At 35.7% G+C, this 19,196-nt stretch overlaps 1 protein-coding gene across 2 annotated transcripts; it reads left to right on the forward strand.

Moving 5' to 3' along the window:
• Positions 1-880: 880 nt before the first annotated feature.
• LOC149822944 (uncharacterized) lies at positions 881-8,330 on the forward strand. 2 transcript variants are annotated; one of them, XM_089981335.1, is made up of 5 exons: positions 881-1,037; positions 4,680-4,978; positions 5,066-5,188; positions 6,930-7,220; positions 7,963-8,330. In XM_089981335.1, exons 2-5 carry the CDS (start codon positions 4,715-4,717, stop codon positions 8,167-8,169), a joined length of 885 nt encoding a protein of 294 aa, XP_089837461.1. In that variant the 5' UTR covers positions 881-1,037; positions 4,680-4,714; the 3' UTR covers positions 8,170-8,330. The 2 variants fall into 2 exon arrangements, with proteins under 2 accessions (XP_089837461.1, XP_089837460.1); XM_089981334.1 differs by having other exon boundaries at positions 990-1,037; positions 4,714-4,978.
• The last annotated feature ends 10,866 nt before the right edge of the window (positions 8,331-19,196 follow it).

A 19,196-nucleotide genomic window follows, 5' to 3' on the forward strand; every position in this document is an offset into this window, starting at 1 on the left:
CAAATGGCATGGAGGTACATGGATAAAAAAATTGAGTGATTTAGGTTCGACGCTTGGAAAGTTTTTTGAACAATATTACAAGAGGACAGTGCATTTTTAAATTTGTTAATGATTACACTTTTATTTTTCTGATATTTTAATATCTAAAAACATCTTTATGAAAATAATACTAAAATATATTAAAATAATAATGTTCATGTATTATATGTGTTCCACAAAATGTTGTCAGCATCCTATCCGCAGAAAATCGATACGATACTAAACCTGAATCGGCTATTTTTTAATAAATATAAAAATACTTAAAATTAAAAATTTTAATATTATTTTTATGGTTTTAACACGTGTCACATTCAGATTGACACAAAATATTTTTAATTGTTTTTTAACCGAGGCCGATTCACCTGAATCGTTGGCCAAACGATTCGATAGCCGAACGATTTTGACAACATTGTGGCCAAAATGGTATGTCCTTGAGTCATAGGTCTCAAGTCAGTTTGTAAAATGATATTATAAGAAGAAAAAACCCTAATTCTAATGCAAATTTCAGTAAATCTAATGCCATAACACACCACCCTAGATTTACTGAACATGAAGAGCCCGGCAAGAGGATGGATAGCTGTCCCCACCCTTGTGCTTTAGTTTGGTTGGTAAGGTGCATTTAATCGACGGCCGGAAGTTTAGACCGGCAGATGGATCTGACAAACTATTTTAAACTTTGTAAAAGTTAAAAAAAAAAATTCAAACGATAAAATCGCAAGATTTTATAAATTATCGCAATCTTATCGTATTTAACGGACAAAAAATTACGCACTTTACGCGATATTTTCCAAAATATCGTGAGATTGTCGCTTGAGGTACGTCTCGTCACGGGGAACACGTTTGTGGATGGGGAGCGCAGGCCCCCATCCCTCTGCAGAAAGTGTCGTTGACTTTTTGACCCAGGTTGGACGTATTTAGGTCCCTCTGCCGCTCTGCGTCTAGACAGGAGCGTGGCTCTTCGTGGGGAGATTCGTATCCGCATCGTCTTCATCGCCTAGGTCTCTCTGATCCATCCCCACCATCGTTTTTAGATTTTCTTTCCTTTTTTTTAACGATTCAGTTGTTTCTTCTGCTTCATTGATCCCATTTCAGCTAATTTCTGCTCTTTTCTGTTTTTTTTTTGTGGGTTGGTTGATTATATTCTGTTTTAGTTCTGCAAATCACTACGCTTGATCATCTCTTTCTATAGGTCTCGAATGTTGAGCACAGAAATTAGGTTTTAAGGTTTTTGGGTACTCAAATTTAGTGTTTTTTGTTCAGATATGTGGGTATTTGTGGCTTGATATTGGCGGTGAAATGTGATTGATCAATGATTGTTGATCCGTCTATGTATTAGTTTTTTGGTTAAGTATTTTCGGTTTTTCGATTGAAAAAAAAAAGTGTTTTGGTTATGTTTCTACTTTTTGATGTTATTGTTGGTGGTTGTGCTTTGTTGAAGCTGTTCTTAGCTCAATTTGTGATATGGATGGACAAATCTTTTTGTTTCTTCATCGGTTTGATTATTTAGTATTCATATTGCTTTTGATGTTTTTTTTTTGAGTGCTGATTGAGTTCTATAGTTGTATGGTTCTGCTTTTTTGTAGTTAATGGGGAAGTGTAAGTTTGATTTAGTTGACTTGTTGTTACTTGAATTGATTTTTTGTAACTAATGTGCATTGATGTTTTTCTTACACGAGTTCACCTGATTCAGAGCATGCCAATTAACCAATTCTTTCTGATTCTTTGGTTTGAATTGGTTGATTTGGCTAATTCACCTAGTTCCTTAATAAGCAGAGTTGGCCCAGCTGAGTTATATTGATTTAATGATTCTGAATATTCTTGCATACCCAAAATATTTTATGTTCTTCCTAGTTCACAAAAAAGAAATATTAGGCACATTTGCGATGCAGTTCTGGTTTGTATTTTTGTGTGCACTAAACTAGTTTAAAGAGTTTTTCACACGTTAGTAACAATCGGGTAGCGTGAATTCTCTCTGGCAAACTGCTGCAACCTGCATTGACCCCATGATTGATCAGAGGTTCAGCGAGAGTTGTTCTGTTTCTGTTGCTTAGATGACCTGGGATTACACATACAGATTCTTATATTCATCATCTGTTCATTCATGATCATGTGAGCAAAAAAGGAGAAAGAATGGTTGTCATACCTTCTTCCTAGTCATGACATGTATGCAATTCTGACCCCCTGTTTGCGGCTTTTCTGGAAATTGTGTCCCGTAAGGAGTTCCTAACAACTGCTACCCAAACAAGTTTGATCTATATGAGATGGACTTTCTCCCATGTTGCTGTCTGGAAGGACTGGTGAAATGTGTTTCACTGCAAACATCAAGTCATAACATGACTTGACTGCCAATTAGCCTCTCAAATTTCTCACAATCATGGAGTACCCACTTCTAACATCAATTACTTCCAGTGCTGCAATTTCATCCATCTAGACAAACAATGACTAACTTTGCATTCTGCATAACTCTCCAAAAGTGACCACACCCGCAGACTCCTGGTGGAAAATGGAAATCAATAGAATAGTCATGGGAAATGAGATTTTGACTGAGTAGTTTATATATGCTGAAGAGTGTTTCCCCTAAATAAGAACTGTGCTCCCTCGGACACTGAAGATATTCACTAATTCACTGTCCCACCAAAGGGAAGGAGGGCTTGACTGGCTGAGAACTTACCCACTACCACTAGCTTGCTTAATGGTGTGGGAAGTGAAACTCCCTCCACCTAGGAAGGCAACCTAGGATGATCAGAAGTTGTTTGAAGATCTATCATGATATTTTGATTAGTTGCACGGAGTAGAACTTTTTAGTTGCTGAGTATGGAATTTGAATTAATTTCTTTTGCTTGTAACAACTATAGTTTCTTTAATACCTTAGTATGAAGTTGTTGCTAATTCTTGTGTGTAGTTTATATCAAGGTTGTCCATATGGTGTCGTATCGTACAATACATATCGTTACTTTTGAGGTTTATTATACGATACACACTCGTATCGCGATATGAGTGTGTATCGTACCCGTATCGGGTGTATTGTACGATACACTCTTGTATCGTGTTGTGTCATACGATATAGGGCTCATCATACGATACACCTTCGGCGCACTTTAAAAAGGCTAAAAATTATTTTTTTTCATTTTGGGTTTTAAATACCTTTTGAGGGCCAACTTCTTTATTTATCTAGAGGCCATTAGAAGTGCATTTTCACTATTTTTCACCCAAAGAAGTAGGTTAAGATAATAAAAAAATGCATTTCCACCATTTTTTCATTCAAGAAAATGGGTTAAGGTAAAAAAATATTTATTGTGAGTAAAATTACAAAGCTACTCTCTAAAAAAAATTTGCCTCAGGGGCGCTGCCCTCCTACAACCCCTTGCCAACTTACTGCGAAGTTGGATCCGTGAAAATTAAATATTTATATCAAGGTAGAAATCAGGCTCCACACTCCTTCAACAAATATGGCATCAGATGATCCGGCATAACAATGAGACACTCAAGTAATGAGTGAAAACCAATTTAAAATCGAGTGCAACTATTGTCATAATATTTTTGTTTATGTGGTATGAAAAGTCTTGTGAACTATTCTTAATTGCAAGATATTTAATATTTTGCATTGTTTTTGTGAGATAGTTGATGTTTGATGATGGCTTATACAACTCATAGAGATATAAATGCTTTATATGCTAAGTCACAGGGACTCGGCAAAGCAGGTGCCGCACCCGCGTTGACGCGGGTGTGCGTGCGGGTGTGGCACCCGGTGCGGTCAACGCACCCAAGGTCATTTTATTCCAAATTTTTGAACGTAAAAAAAAAAACTGTTGACCGATCAAAAGGAGCTGCCAAAGAGGACTAGGACAAAAAAAATTTGCCCTAATCCTCTCCTCTCCTCTCCTCTCCTCTCCTCTCCCGCGCAGCTCTGCTCTCTCTCTCGCCTCCTCTCCTTTCGACGTCTCCCAGGGGAGCCCGACGCCACCTCCTCCTCTCCCTCGTCGCAGGTACCCTCTCGCTCTCTTGTTGGGTCGGCAGGGGAGGGACCGAGCCCCCCACCTTGCTCCCTCTGATTTCAGGAGAGGGGCCGAACCCCCTCCCTGTTTTCGGCAGGGGAGGGGCCGAGCCCCCCACCCTTCTCCCTCTGATTTCATGCATGATGAATGATATTATGACAATGTTAACTGTTAAAATTTCAAAATTATATATATACATATATATATATATATATTATTTACATTTTTGCCCTGCCGCACCCAAGGTTTTTTAAAGTGCTGCACCCCCGCACCCTCACCCATGTGACATAGTTCATATGTGATTTTATGGTTGTATTTTGTGCAATTCATCATTATTTGATGTGATATGATTTTTTAGAATTTTTACTAATTTTTCTTGATTTTTTTAGATTTTTTGAATTTTTTTATTAAAAATTTACGATACCATATGATACGGTGTTACTATTGGCCCGACCGATACAGGTAACGATTCACTACTACAACCTTGGTTTATATAGTTGTGTCTACCTTCAAAAGAAAGATTCTTAATGTCTACTATGGATGTTTGGAGCTGATGAGTTTTATCAAAACTTTAATTTCTTTTGTGTGAATCTTTACATTTTCCAATAGGTTTGGAGTCCTCAGAGATATTCAGTTTTTTTGCAGGGACCTTCTGTTATAAAGTTTTTCTTTCTTTCAGGATGGATATAACAAAACTGGATCCCAGGACCCTGACTCTGCTAGGGGCAGGTTCCTGTGTGATGCTTACTATGCATTTCACACTCCAGTTGCTGTCACAACACCTCTTCTACTGGAAAAACCCAAAGGAACAAAAGGCCATAATAATTATCATACTTATGGCCCCCATATATGCAATTGACTCTTTTGTTGGTCTAGTTGATATTCAAGGAAGCAAAGCCTTCTTCACATTCCTGGATTCAGTTAAGGAATGCTTTGAAGCCCTGGTAACTGCTAATTGTAATCTTATTGTCAGATTTCTTGCAAGCTGCCCTCATGACTGCCATTAATTCTGATCTCAAAATGATTTGTAGGTGATTGCTAAGTTTTTGGCCTTGTTGTATAGCTATCTGAACATATCAATTAGTCAAAACAGGGTACCAGATGAGATCAAGGGAAGAGAAATCCACCACTCGTTCCCCATGACCCTGTTTCAGGTATACTTGTGCTTTGACCAACTTTCCAACTAGATTTTATCATTATTGCATTCTTGTAGTCATTAACTTAGGTTTGTCATTCATACATGATATAATAGTTTATGTTAAAAGAAATGCTAGACCCCAGTGGTGCTGATGAAAGTAACCCTGATTTTCTTCCTATACTTTCCAAGTCTCATGGTGCTCTTGATAAAATTCAGTGTTTCAGCTTGGTTACATTTCTCCTCTACCTAAAGAACCTCTAGGCAGAGTAATTGGCTGCTGAATTACAGGCTAAGCCATGAATCATTGTTTTCTCCTAGGTATTCCCTTTCCTCACAAGCTTGCACCATTGTTTGTGTTATCCCAATGCACACAAGAAACTCTCAAAAACCCATTTTTCTTCTTCCTTGGAAGAAAACAAGTTCTAATAATGCCTGTCTTGGCTGAAACATTTTGAATGCCCTAGTTGAATCTTCTGAACCTTAGACAGGTTGCACCAAGTCTCCCTGATCAACGAGAACCATTGGTTCTCTGACTGAGTTGGGGCCCAGCTGGGCGCTCATCAGAAAACACTGTAAGATCTGCTGAGAAGACCAAAACCAAGGATTTGTGCAGTTTTACAGAGCATCTCGTATAGGATGGTCTCTGTGAGCCCAAGGAGTCAGGGGACTTTCATGTTTCTTTTTCTCTCTTGTCATGTAATGTTCTTGCTAGTTGGGCATCGAAGCAAGTCTAGTTGGGTCAAACGGGCTGAGGAGAACAATTATTTGGTACCTCACTAGGCAGACTCAAGGGTGTGGGTCTGTGTGTGTGTGTGTACACACAGAGTGAGAGAGAGAGAGTAGTATGTGTCTAGGTGTTTGCATAATCTGAACTTACAGGTATTCTATATAAATTACTTAGTGGAAAGACATTCTTTAGATGAGATATTTTTCATGTTCAGATTTGTTTCTAGAGGAATCAAAAGAAACAATTGCTCATATCGCATCTAAAACCAGATGGAAAATATTGAATTTTCTCGTTAAATTGATTTTAACCAGAGCATGATTTTTAGTTAATAAACAATGACTCAAGGGTGTGTGTGTGTGTGTGTATTACAGATTTATTCTATATAATTTACTTAGTGGACATTCTTTGGATGAGATATTTTTCATGTTCAGATTTGTTTCTAGAAGAATAAAGAAAAAACAAGGGCTCATATCACATCTAAAACTAGATGGAAAAAATTGAATTTTCTGGTCAAATTGATTTTAACCAAAGCATGATTTTTAGTTAATAAACAGTGTTAAACGTATCTGCAATTTTAGATTAAGCAAACATACCATTAACCTGTAACTATTTTTTGAAGTTTTTTAGGACATCTAGTCAGTAAAATTGTTTAGGAGCTACTAGGCATCGGCTTGGCAACCAGTTAAGTACTCAATCTTGAGAAATTTGACTTTGTACAATCATCAGTATGCTGCCTCCTTATACCAGAACCATCATCATGACATCATTCATTATCTTCAAGATCTTTTATCTGCAGTTTCATATTCTAATTAGGTTTGTAATGGGTAGTTCATTTTCACACACATTTTTTGTTTCTTTAATCAGTCTTGAGAAATTTTAACTTTGTACAATCATCAGTATGCTGCCTCCCCATACCACAACCATCATGATGACTTCATTCATTATATTCTAGATCTTTCATGTTCAGTTTCATATTCTAACTAGGTTTATAATGGTTTTTCTCACATATTTTTTGTTTCTTTGACTACAGCCACATACAGTCCGACTGGATCATTACACATTAAAGCTTATCAAGTATTGGACCTGGCAGTTTGTGGTTATCAGGCCTGTGTTATCTGTTTTGATGATATTGCTACAACTTCTAGGATTGTACACCAGTTGGATAAGTTGGACATTTACTATCATATTGAACATCTCAGTTTCCCTGGCACTATATTCTTTAGTGGTGTTTTATCATGTATTTGCGAAGGAATTGGCACCTCACAGGCCTCTTGCCAAATTCTTGTGCATCAAAGGGATTGTCTTTTTTTGCTTTTGGCAGGTAAGTTTTATTTCAAGCATTTTCTTTAGTTTTCTAGTGTTCTTCATGTACCCCACTTAAAGTTGCATGATCGAACTGCAGTTCTTCAATTGCTTATTGTCTAAAAAAACTAGAAAGGTGGTAAAAATCTTAAACATATTTGGGTTTGGTGAGATCAGAAGTTACTCGGGCTGGCATAATTCCTGTGAACTCATTAACAAATGTGCACAACAAATCATCAGGTTTTAGTTCGGTTGTTAAAGGACCCTAACAACTTATCTCAAATGATTCCACTTGAATTCATGGTTGAGTTAGTAATTGATTCTTTTCTTACACCAACATAATCACAAGCTAGTGTAATCTTGCTTGAGTTACACCTTGATGAAGTTAAGTTCCTCCTGTTCAAATGCTGCAAAGTATCATAATATGAAAACAGTCTACTGCAAGTCAACTTTGGGATGACTCTTAACAAAGTCAAGTTGGTTAAGTGGCCTGCTTGCAATTCGGCCAACGCTGTTTTTCTGCCAAAACATTTTTTCAGCTGAGTCAAGCATCTTATCTTAACCACTGGTAGGTTTTCACTTGGTACTTAGAAGTTGGAACAAGTTCTGAAGTTTCTCAGTCAAGTGGATGATTGTAAGAGACTGAGTTTTCTATTTATTTAAACTTTATTGTTCTATTTATTCATGTGATTTTCAATTTAAGTAAACTTTAACATACTATTTATTAATGTATTTTTGGTTTTGTGGCTCTCTGTTGCCAGGGTCTTGTAGTTAAGATATTGGCTGCTTTGGGTGTCATAAAATCTCACCATTTTTGGCTGGATGTTGAGCACATTGAGGAAGCTATTCAAAATGTTTTGGTATGCCTTGAGATGGTCGTGTTTTCTGTTATCCAGCAGTATGCATATACTGCTGCTCCTTACAGTGGAGATATTCAAGCAAGACTGAAATCAGGAAAGAACGAATGAGAACTTTCATTGTGCACGCCTGCAGATACGCTCGAACACGTGCATATGATACTTCAATGCAATTGTCTTCTCTTGTTTACATGAGCTATCTGCTGCTCATAGTGTTGTAGTGAGATACTACCTAAAATTTTGTGATGATTAATGCTATGGAATTTGAATAATCTGCTCTCTCATATGTCCAGCAAGTGCATTCCTCACAGTTCATGCATGCGCACATGCAGCACACACACACATGCATGCAGATTTTGGTGTGATTCAGCATGGATACCTAAAACATGACCTGAGAAATAATATTCAACCCGCAAAGTATTTTTTTTAAATTAATCGTAACACGCATTTTCAGGAAATAAACCTATAAGATTTACTATAAAGATAATTCCATAGGGTTACAAATCTTGTAGAATAAAAGGTTTGGGTTGCAGGAGATTTGACATGAATGGTTTGGAGCATGTCCAATCATCAAAATCAATCCAACTTCTCCATTTATGTCTTGTAGAACATGCTGCCACAAGGGATATTGATCCCACGTGGCTGGACCATTGCAGAGGCCCACTCCTAAAAAGGACAAACTATAATCTCGAAATCCAATCTCTCTCTCTCTCTCTCTCTCTCTCTCTCTCTCTCTCTCTCTCTCTCTCTCTCTCTCTCTCTCTCTCTCCAATGCTCTTATTAAAAAAAATCCTAGGGATGTCCACAGATCGGATCTATCGGATCTTTTGCTACATCCAACCGGATTTCGTAAGTCAGAACCATGTCCGATTATAATTAGATTCAAATGTGTTTTATGGTTTTGAATTTTGCCACCGAATTCACCATATATTTGGATTTGATAAATATCTGTATCCAATTACATGTAAAATTTTTAATGTGGTATTTTTTTCCATCCAAATTTGAATTTGATTTCAAGTCCAATTAGCTAATAGCCTATTTGTCGCATATGGTATTTGGACACATCTAACCAAACCCGAATAATTTATGCCTCTATTCAATGCTAATTAAATAGTTTTTCACAAAAGTACACATTTATGACAATCTATTTGATTAAATAGTGCAAAAATTAGAATTGATTCACCATTTTCAATTTAAAGATGATTTGTTTTATTATCATTTTTCTTAGAGTCTGCCTTTTTTTTTTGTGGTTAGGCCAAGAGAAAACCCCCCCATCACCGACCACACATTGGACGACCTTGGTCGGTAAAACCCTTGACATCCCCTTGTCCACTAGGGAATACACCCAGCTTCAACCTTATGGCAAAGGACACTCTTGTGTGTTTTGAACTCATGACGTCTCATCAACTTGGTTACATTCACAAGCCACCCCTACCAAATGAGTGGAGCCCTTGTGAGTTGGCTAATAATCTTTACTTAATAACATTTAGAAAAGATTTTAACATAATAGGTCTTCAAGTAATATACTTAATCAAGTCCCTTTGTCGAGTTAGATTTGAAATTAACCAACTCTTCCCTCAAAAAAAAAAAAGAAATTAACCAACTCGGATGTAAATAAACATATCCCAGTGGCAGTAGTTTAGACCCTAACAGATCCGGCCCAAATGGAAGCAATATGGCCTCCTCTATTGCAAAATCCTAGCTTTTGTTTGTTGTGCAAGGTACATGGTCATTTTCCTTATGCAGCATTTGAGAAGGGATTCATCTTACAATCAATCATAGCTGTCTAGATGTACCAGGGGCGGGGGCTAAGCTCTTGGAGTTTTAGGCTGCCAGGACAGCGACTATAAGTATGGCAGGTAGAACCAGCCCGACTAGGTCTATGACCCTGGTGGTTTGTCTGAGTAAAAATAGATAAAAAATAAAAAAAATAAACTGACAAATGTATTACACGGTTGGAATCAACATATATCCCCTGACAGAGGATAGGGTCCTTTTGTTTCAGTTGTCTAACAAATGGCAAGGATTAGTCCAGATCCTCACCTGGATGTGCTCACCATATGTCAGACGATAGGATATTTTTGAACAAGTTTTGAGTGCCCAAACCTGATTTATCACCAATCCTCATATGAATTACGTATGACCCTTCTCCTCTTTTACCACACATTATCAAAGAGTTATTGATGCTGCTTCAGTATACCTATAATGTATATGATATTTAAAATATGGACTTTTACTTAAAATAAGTAATAAACTATTTGATAAAATTGACGAATCATATCCAACAAAAAACATAGCTCAAACCCAATTGAAATAATCTTCAATAGATAATGATATCTTGAGAGTGGTGCTACATGCTCTTGTATAATTTTCATTAATCCATCCACTACTTTGAACAGGGTAATGTATGCTATCCAAATGGGTGAAGGAACCTAGTGAAAAATGTAATATTTTAAAGTATTTTGCGAATGACCCTTCAAATGTCAAATGTGATCTATATATTAAGTTTATTAGAAATTGACCTTTTGAATCATATTTTTTTGGTGTATATGTCAGATTTTAGGGTTGAAAAATCAATGTACCAAAATTTCAAACCTAAAAAAATATTTTAGATGAAAAAATTTATGATCTAAGTGTAAAGTAAATATGGCCATAAGACAACGGTTGGATTCTAACAGTTGTCTGCTCTCATACTATTGGCTAACAAACATGTAACAATAACTAACATAATCGTTAATCAAATATAAATTAAGATAATCAAATACATCTAAGACACAGTTACATGTTATGTTCAAGGGATGCAACCTTTGGGGTGAAGGGATATTTTTTCATTGAACATGATCCTCATCCAGCCCCTTTCAGTGTGATAAAATGTCCTTTTGAGGCAAGATTCAAGCATCGAAAAACAGTGAAAATTTGTGATACAGAACTTACAGAAACCTGAAAGGCTGAGAGGTTGTGATTTAAAGCCTACTGTTTGTGGGGATTTACTGCATCACTGTGTACACCCAAAACCCTCAGTTTGCGTCTATGCAGTGCTTCCACTGCATCTGAACTTCACTAAGGTTATTATTTTGACCATGTTGAATACATCTATAAGATCAAATTTGGTTAAAATATGACCTCTTTTATGTTTAAAAAATTCAAGCAATGTCACAAATATCATTATTAGGGTTTCACTGACAAAGAAGATCTGGTTATAAATAAAAAAAATAAGTCTTCTGATAAAAATTTAAAAGAAAAGTGTATATTAAACTTAAAAATATACGAAAATATACAAAATATAAAAAACATAAAGATAATTTTTAAAAAACTAGAAAAATTAAAAGTTTTTTTGCTGTCACGTTAAAATCAAGGCACTTTCAAAAAGTTGGTCTCTTGAAAAAAAATCATTATTTTTCAGAATTTTGTCTGCTTTAAAAAACATCACGATAAAACTGCGATATTTTTTTTATTGGCAAGCTGGGGTTAGGCAGACCCTACCAGTTAGACAAACCCTACCAGTTAGACAACTATACCATTGGGTTTTGATCCTGCAATTATTTAACACCACTATGCGTTTCTGTATCTCTGAAACAGTGAGTTTGCCATGAGCACGCTCCAAATCTCCCTCCATTTCCCTGCTACAAACGGCCGGTTCGATCCCACCAAGAAAACTAGCCGTTACTGCACTCGGCTCTTGGCTTCTCTCTCTAAAACAAGGAGGGGGGAGCGTTTTCACCGACACCCACCATGGAAATTGGAGGGCCTTCACAGGGAAGTAGTCTCTCTTCCATGGTGATGGGGTGCTGAGGAAGAGGGGGTTTTGGGTTTAATGGTGGGGGGGAGAGGGGAGTAATGAGAACGCTAGGGTTGTGGGTAATCTCATTCTGACAATTGGGTTGACGTATCTCTCTATGACGGGGCAGCTTGGTTGGTTACTGGATGCAATTGTTTCCTTTTGGGTATGAAACTCTGTGACCATCTTTTCCTCCCCTGATTATTTGGCAGTTAAGAGATCTCTGCTCCTGGATAGTGGCCTCTAAAGAAACAAAGGAACACCTGTTTTAATGTGGAAACTCTATAATATGGGAATACAAGTGGAGTATATTGTGACATAGTTTGTTTGGTTTTTTGAAAGGCAAGCTGGGGTTAGGCAGATCCTTATGTATATTGTGACATAGTTACTATCTGATATTGAACAATCTTGTGTTTGTGTTCTACTGGTGGATTCCCATAGTCATCTGTCGAGAATGTTTCTGTTTATCAAGGTTGTTGTCTGTCTGCATGTCGGTATTAACATTGTAGCATCTGTTCTAAGATAGTCCATTGAATTCCAGTGCAGGATGATGGTGGGTGGTCAGGTGCAGTAGCACACAAAAAGTGTGCAATCATATTACATTTGATCCTCCCTCCTCTTGTCAGACCACCATATCACACTTTGGACGTCACCGACCATCTTGGTCCTTCTATATAAGTGTTGCAACTACTGCTCTCTTGTTATTTCTGCTTCATCATTCTTTCTTTTTTACTCTCAACTTGCCTAGAGATTGTATTTTTGCTTTTGCTCATTTTGTTTTTATGGTGTATCTAACATGGAAGGTCACGATAATCAATCGGAAGAAGAAAGCAACATAGTTGGTGGACAAGCACTTTCTAGACACTCTGTCCTATTTGTGAGGGGTTTTGCTTCACACTTTAGTGTTAACCAACATGAGTAACCCAATCTTCTCTATTTTTCATCCTTATAGTCACTTAATTATCTGCCCTATTGACCAAACTTCTCTCTCTCAAATTTGTAGTTGATCATTATTTTTTCTTTGTTGCCTAACTGGTTTGTATTATTCTTTATTTAACAATCCACTAGTTGGAGCACAACAAGAAGATGCAGATGAAGCTAAAAGCCTGAAGATGTTTGAGGAGTTCTTGCAAGTCATGGCAGGAGAAAGAGAATGAAGTAACATATCAATCAACTTTTATGAAAAAATAAAAAAGATGCATGTTAATAGGTAAGTGCATGCATATGTATTCGGCTCTCCTGATAAGTTTCTACAACTTTCTTAATATTCATCACGGGTCTGTTAAATATTAACTTACGTTCTTTTTTTCTCGTTATTGGGGAGTCGATAATCTGATGTTAAGATCTTAAGTAGATGATATATTTGCACGGTACGGTCGGCTTCGCAATGCCTATCGTTGCTTTTACCCTAATAACTAAGAGCATATATGCTCTTGATGTATCATTTGTTTTTGTTTTTGTTTTTGTTTCTTGTGTGCTTTGTGGTTTCCTTTATGTGTGTTGTGTGTGCACGCATTTTCTTGTAGGTGTCTTGCATGTGCTCGCTAACTCATGTACACTGTTATCAAGTCTTGTATGTGTCGTGTTTTAATGTTTGTGTCTTTAATTGTATATTTTTTTCCAGATTGAATGTTAATGGTGATGCATAAGTTTGTTTTTCGCTCACATATTTTTTTTTACTCTTTGGAGTCATTGATGGTGTATACAAATATAAAAATTTGCATTTTCTTCACATGATACTTGGATAACATCCGGAACATCAAGTTGGAGAATTATGCACTTGCACATGTTTGTCTAGACCATCAACGACTCCAAAGAGTAAAAAAAATATGCGAGTGGAAAGCAAACTTGTTCATCACCATTAACATTCAAGCAAATATATATATATATATATAGTCAAAGACACAAATATGAAAACACGACACAGACAAAACTTGTTAAGGATGTGCATGAGTTAGCGATACAACACACACAAAAAAAACACAACACACAAGAAACATGAAAAATGTGATGCATCAAAAGTGCATATGCTCTTAGTCATTTGGGTAGAAGCACCGATAGGTATCATGGAGCTGAAAGTGCCTTACAAATATGACATCGACTTGAGATATTAACATCAAGTTATCAACTCTGCAACAACGAGAAAAAAAAAATGGCGTAAGTTAATATTCAGCAGACTTTTGATGAACATTGAGAAAGTCGAAGAAACTTGCTAGGAGAGTCAAATACATATTAATGCACTTACCTATTGGCATGCAACTTTTTAATTTTCTCGTACAAGTTGATATTTTGCTTTCTTCTTTTTCTCTTGTCATGACTGGTAGAAACTCCTCAAACATCTCCAGGCTTATGGCTTCATCTACAACTTATTGTGCTCCAACTAGTAGACTACTCAGAAGAGAATAATACAAATAAGTCAAGCAACAAAGAAAAATAACATTCGGGTACAGACTTGAGAGAAAGAGAGAGGTTTGGTCAGTAGAACAAATAATTAAGTTACTATAAGAAAGGAAAATAAATGAGGTTAGGTTACTCAGGTTAGTTGACACTAATGTGTGAAACAAAACGTTTTTTGAAAAAGGCAAAATGTTCAGAAGGTGTTTATCCATCAACTATGTTGCTTTCTTCTCCCGATTGATCATTGTGGCCTTCTATGCTAGTTATACCATCTGAACATAATATGCAAGGACATAAATATGATCTTTAGGCAAGCTGAGAGCATGAAAGAATGCAGGATGAAGCAAAGATGGCAAGAGAGCAATGGTTGCAACACTTATATAGAAGGGTCAGGATGGTTACGTCCAAAGTATGACATGGTAGTCTTAAAAGATGAAGGAGAATCAAGTGTAATGTGATTGCACACTTTTTGTCTGCATGTGGTTGACTTAAAGGGGAAGAGAAAGATAACAGATGGAGCAGAGATGACAAGAGAACATAGGTTGCAACACTTATATAAAAGGGTTAGGATGGTTACGTCTAAAGTATGGCATGGTGGTCTGATGGGAGGAGGAAGAATCAAGTACAATGTGATTGCACTCTTTCTGTCTGCATGTTGTTGACTTAAAGTGTAAGAGAAAGATAACCTATTATTGATTATGAAATGAACTCTTAAATCTTGATTATATAGTTGAAGTGTCAGACTTTGTAACTCTTATGTTTCTTTGACTATTTGGCGGTGACTTTTTTGTCATGGAGTTGTAATATTTTGTTGGTTTGATTTTGGTAATTTGAAATTTGAAGGTTGAATATTGAAGTGAAGTAGTGAATTATGTTAATTTTAGAGTTTAAAATTTATACTTTAAACTTTGAAATGCTTGAAATTAAATTATGTTTTTTAGTTTCTAAAGCCTTAAATGCATAATTTGTTTTGTGCATTTAAAAATTTAAATGCCTCCATGTAATCTTTTAATTTATTGGCTTTTCTATCTTGCATAAATCACAACCTTAAATAATAAGTCATTTGATTTATTTCCTGAAAAAAGGTACCTTAATCAAATTTATTAGTTTTCTTGATGTATTATTTATTATATGCTTGCAAAAATATGCATTTGTTAAATGGTTGTAATAGAAATATGAATTATGAATTTTTCTTGATGTATTGTTTATTAAATGCTTGCAACATGATGTATTTGTTAAATGGTAGTAACAAGAATATGAATTATGAATTTTTCTTGATGTATTATTTATTAAATGCTTGCAACATAATGCATTTTTTAAATGATTACAATAGGAATATAAATTATGATTTTTTTCTTGATGTTATTTATTAAATACTTACAATAATATGCATTTGTTAAATGCTTTCACTTGCATATATGATTCAGTTTTGAGATTAATAGATTTGCTTGCATATATGTTATCTACTCATGTTCTATTTTGTCAATGATAACATAAATCTTATATTTTAATAAATTAAAAAATATAATTACATTATCATTTTCCTTCTATTCTTATTCGTTTTTCACTCGAATCCTATGTTGTTTTTTTCTTTGTTCCCCCTTTGAATCCTTATTTGCTTTCGGTTTGATTCCTAAGTTGCTTTCAGTTCGCTTTCTTTCTTGCTTATAAGACAATTCTCAGATTGCTTCTAAGTCATCCCGCGCTTTCCGTTCTATAAAATTATAAATATGTCTTGCTTCCCACTTTTGCTTTCTATACTAGCAACTATGCTTTGGTCTCTTTCTTAGGTTGGATAAGGAGGTCATTGACTATGTATTGAATTTGTGGAGGCTTATATAGAGATAAAACCAAGAAACAAAACAAGAAATCTATTATTTAGTAGAAGGATCAAGAGATTTTGATCTTTTTATTTTTTGTTTTGTAGAGTTTGTTGTTTTAGGAACTTAACAATTGATAATTGACGATATATGAAGTTGTGGTTCCTTCTTGGTGGCAGTGGCATGATCCGTGTTTTAGTTATAAATTGATCTTTTAGGCAATGGAAAAATCAATAGAAAGATTTACAGAATGCATCTAATCTGCAAGACATGCATGAGATTTTCAGTGCATGGATTTCCCAATGTGAAGGAATGAAGACTTTTCATTTGTGACCTTCACATAATCTCTTAAATAGAGCATGTTGAATTTGGAAAAGATTTGCAGAAAACCCCCTCAGAAGAGGCGCCCAACAAATATTTTTATTTTAATCTCTCTTTTGGAAAATGCCAAAAATTGGGCTTTGTCTATAAAAACAATTTTAAAACCCTAATAGGCGTCTTTGCCTTGGGAAGTGTGCCCCCAGCCTGAATCTCATTCCATCCCTTTCTTCTTCAGCCACCCATACGCCCCACCTTCTTCCTCCTTTGGGTTTGCTCGGATTTTCCAAGCAGCTCTATTGACGCCATTCCTTTTTCCTCCATTTTCTTCTTATTCCACACCTTTCTTTCTTCTCACCTTGTTGTAACTAATACGTAATAGAGAGATATGAAAGTGCTCTAATAAGTTGTTTGTAAAGAGTGAGATCATCAAGAGGTTCTCTATTATCAATCCTCATTTTGATGTTGACAACCTCTGGAGTGTACTTTTTTGTTATCTATAATTTTAGACCTCAAAATAATATCAAAGGCAAATTTAGACTGAAAAATTAAAACCTACGAGAAAAATAAGCAACTTCAATTCCTAAAAAATATCTTAATAAACCTAAGTCAGATGTTTGCAACTCCTTGTTTGTCGTCTTCAGTGATGATTATATCATTCACATAGAGAAGAGAGACAATAATATCTGCATCAGAATTCTTAATAAATAAAACAGTGTCAGTCAAACAAGATTGGAAACTTATATAAACTATAATACGATTAAATATGTTATACTAGGTTTTTGGTGTCTGTTTAAGACTATAAAAAACTTTTTTTAAATGAAGAACTTTACTCTTAGGGATACTAATACCAGATAGATCTTTCATGTACATTTCTTTAATTAGATTTACATTGAGAAAAACATTTTTGACATCCATGGGAAATATGGGTCATTTTTTAATGGAGGTCAAGCTATTAAAGTTCTGACAGTGGTTATACGAGCAACAGGGGCAAATGTTTCTTCATAATCGATGTTGTTCTTTTGGGCATATCCTTTGGCCACTTAACGGGCTTTATACTTTTTAAGAGTTCCATCACTTTTGGTTTTGATGGTGAAAAACCATTCAGTTTTTAGTCATATTATAGATTTATAAGAATATGTTTTTCCTACCAATTATTTGTAAAGATACTATTGATATTGCATTATGATAATTCATGATGTAATTAGATAACAACAAATAATAAAATTTCTCAAAAAAACAAATAATAAAATTATCATCAGCAATCTAGCATCTTTTTAAGTGAAGTTGCAACTCTCTCTCTCTCTCTCTCTCTCTCTCTCTCTCTCTCTCTCTCTCTCTACTATTGATTATTCCCATGCACAAGGTACATCACCTAAAGAGTTTACTAATTTCTTAGCAGCTGAAATATCTTGAGTTGCCCAAGTATCTTTGCGGTCTACAGCCTTCGTGTCTAAGGGCGTGTCACTTGATGTGGTACAACCACGGTTTGAAAGTTGGAGGTTGTCTCTTGCCAGTTGAGTGCACTCTCCTGTCCTGTGGGCAGGGGGGACCTCCAGCATTTTACCAACAGAAGGTCAGCCAATGTGCGGTCAGTGATGGGTTTTTTTTCTTTTAGGTAAAAAAAAAAGAAAGGTTTGTCAATTTCTCTAATGGTCAAAAAAACCAGAAGTCACCAAATTAGTGGGCGATTTAATCTTTTCTGCCCAATATTTGGATATTTTTGTTTAAGTTACATGGGTACAATTTGTATAGCTTAGATGCGTTCATCAATTAGATCACTAAATTCAGGAAGATAGAAAAATGGTGTATACAGAAAGAAAAGCGATGGACTGGGAACCTCAGATATAAAGTCCAAGACAAAATGCATCCATTTTCCCTGCTAAATAGAGAAAAAATTTATTACTAAGAATACATAAAAAATTTTAAAACGTGTTACTTACACGTGTTGTGTTCCCTAGACATGCAATCCCCATAGTGTCCTATGGAAGTGGCTTGAGCAAAAATAAACTATACCAAAAGTCAGCCCATAACTCATGTTCCATATATTTAAATATATTCACCATATCATCATATACACACATGCACAATATAGAGAGAGAGTGTGTGTGTGTGATAGGTGCGCAACTACCAGCGTAATCATACTGTCTGGCAGCTCAAAAAAATGAGAAAAAACACTGAAAAACAGTGTTTTTTTTCGCTTTTTAGGCTTTAGCAGTGCTCAAAAGCATTGGTAAAACACTTAAAGGACACAGATATCCTTTTTTTAATTGTTTTAACAACGCTTTTGAGTGAGTTTTTTGCACTGGCTGTCCAAGGTCGCGATGGAAACCCAATATGATTGCGCTGGTAGGTGCACACCTATGTGTCTGTGCTACACCCATTTGGTGCTAAACCGTCTATATAAGTTTTTCAGCTTCTCCGTTGCTTTTTATGTGGTTCCGGCCCTGTAAATCTGTTGGGCATGGTCGATTTACTAGGAATCCACACTTGGATCATGTGTTTCCGATGAAAAAAATGATGTTTGGAGCCTAAAAAATTTACAAAGATTTTGGACAGTTGATTTTCGAACTTTATAAAAACTCATGTCTCGAAATCAAACGCTTCAATAGCTGATCCCTATAAAATCAAGTACATAGATCACATTTGTAAGGTCAAAATTTAAAAATGAAATAAAAAAACCCAAAAAATCCATTTAGCATGTGGTTTAGCACCAACCCATTACTCTATCTATCTATCTATATATATATATATATATATATATATATATATTACACCTGGATCATGTGTATTTGATGAGAAATTGATATTTGGAGCCTTGAAAA

The sequence above is a fragment of the Nuphar pumila genome, chromosome 11 (genome assembly GCF_984573655.1).
Source record: "Nuphar pumila chromosome 11, dmNupPumi1.hap1.1, whole genome shotgun sequence".
NCBI lineage: Eukaryota > Viridiplantae > Streptophyta > Magnoliopsida > Nymphaeales > Nymphaeaceae > Nuphar > Nuphar pumila.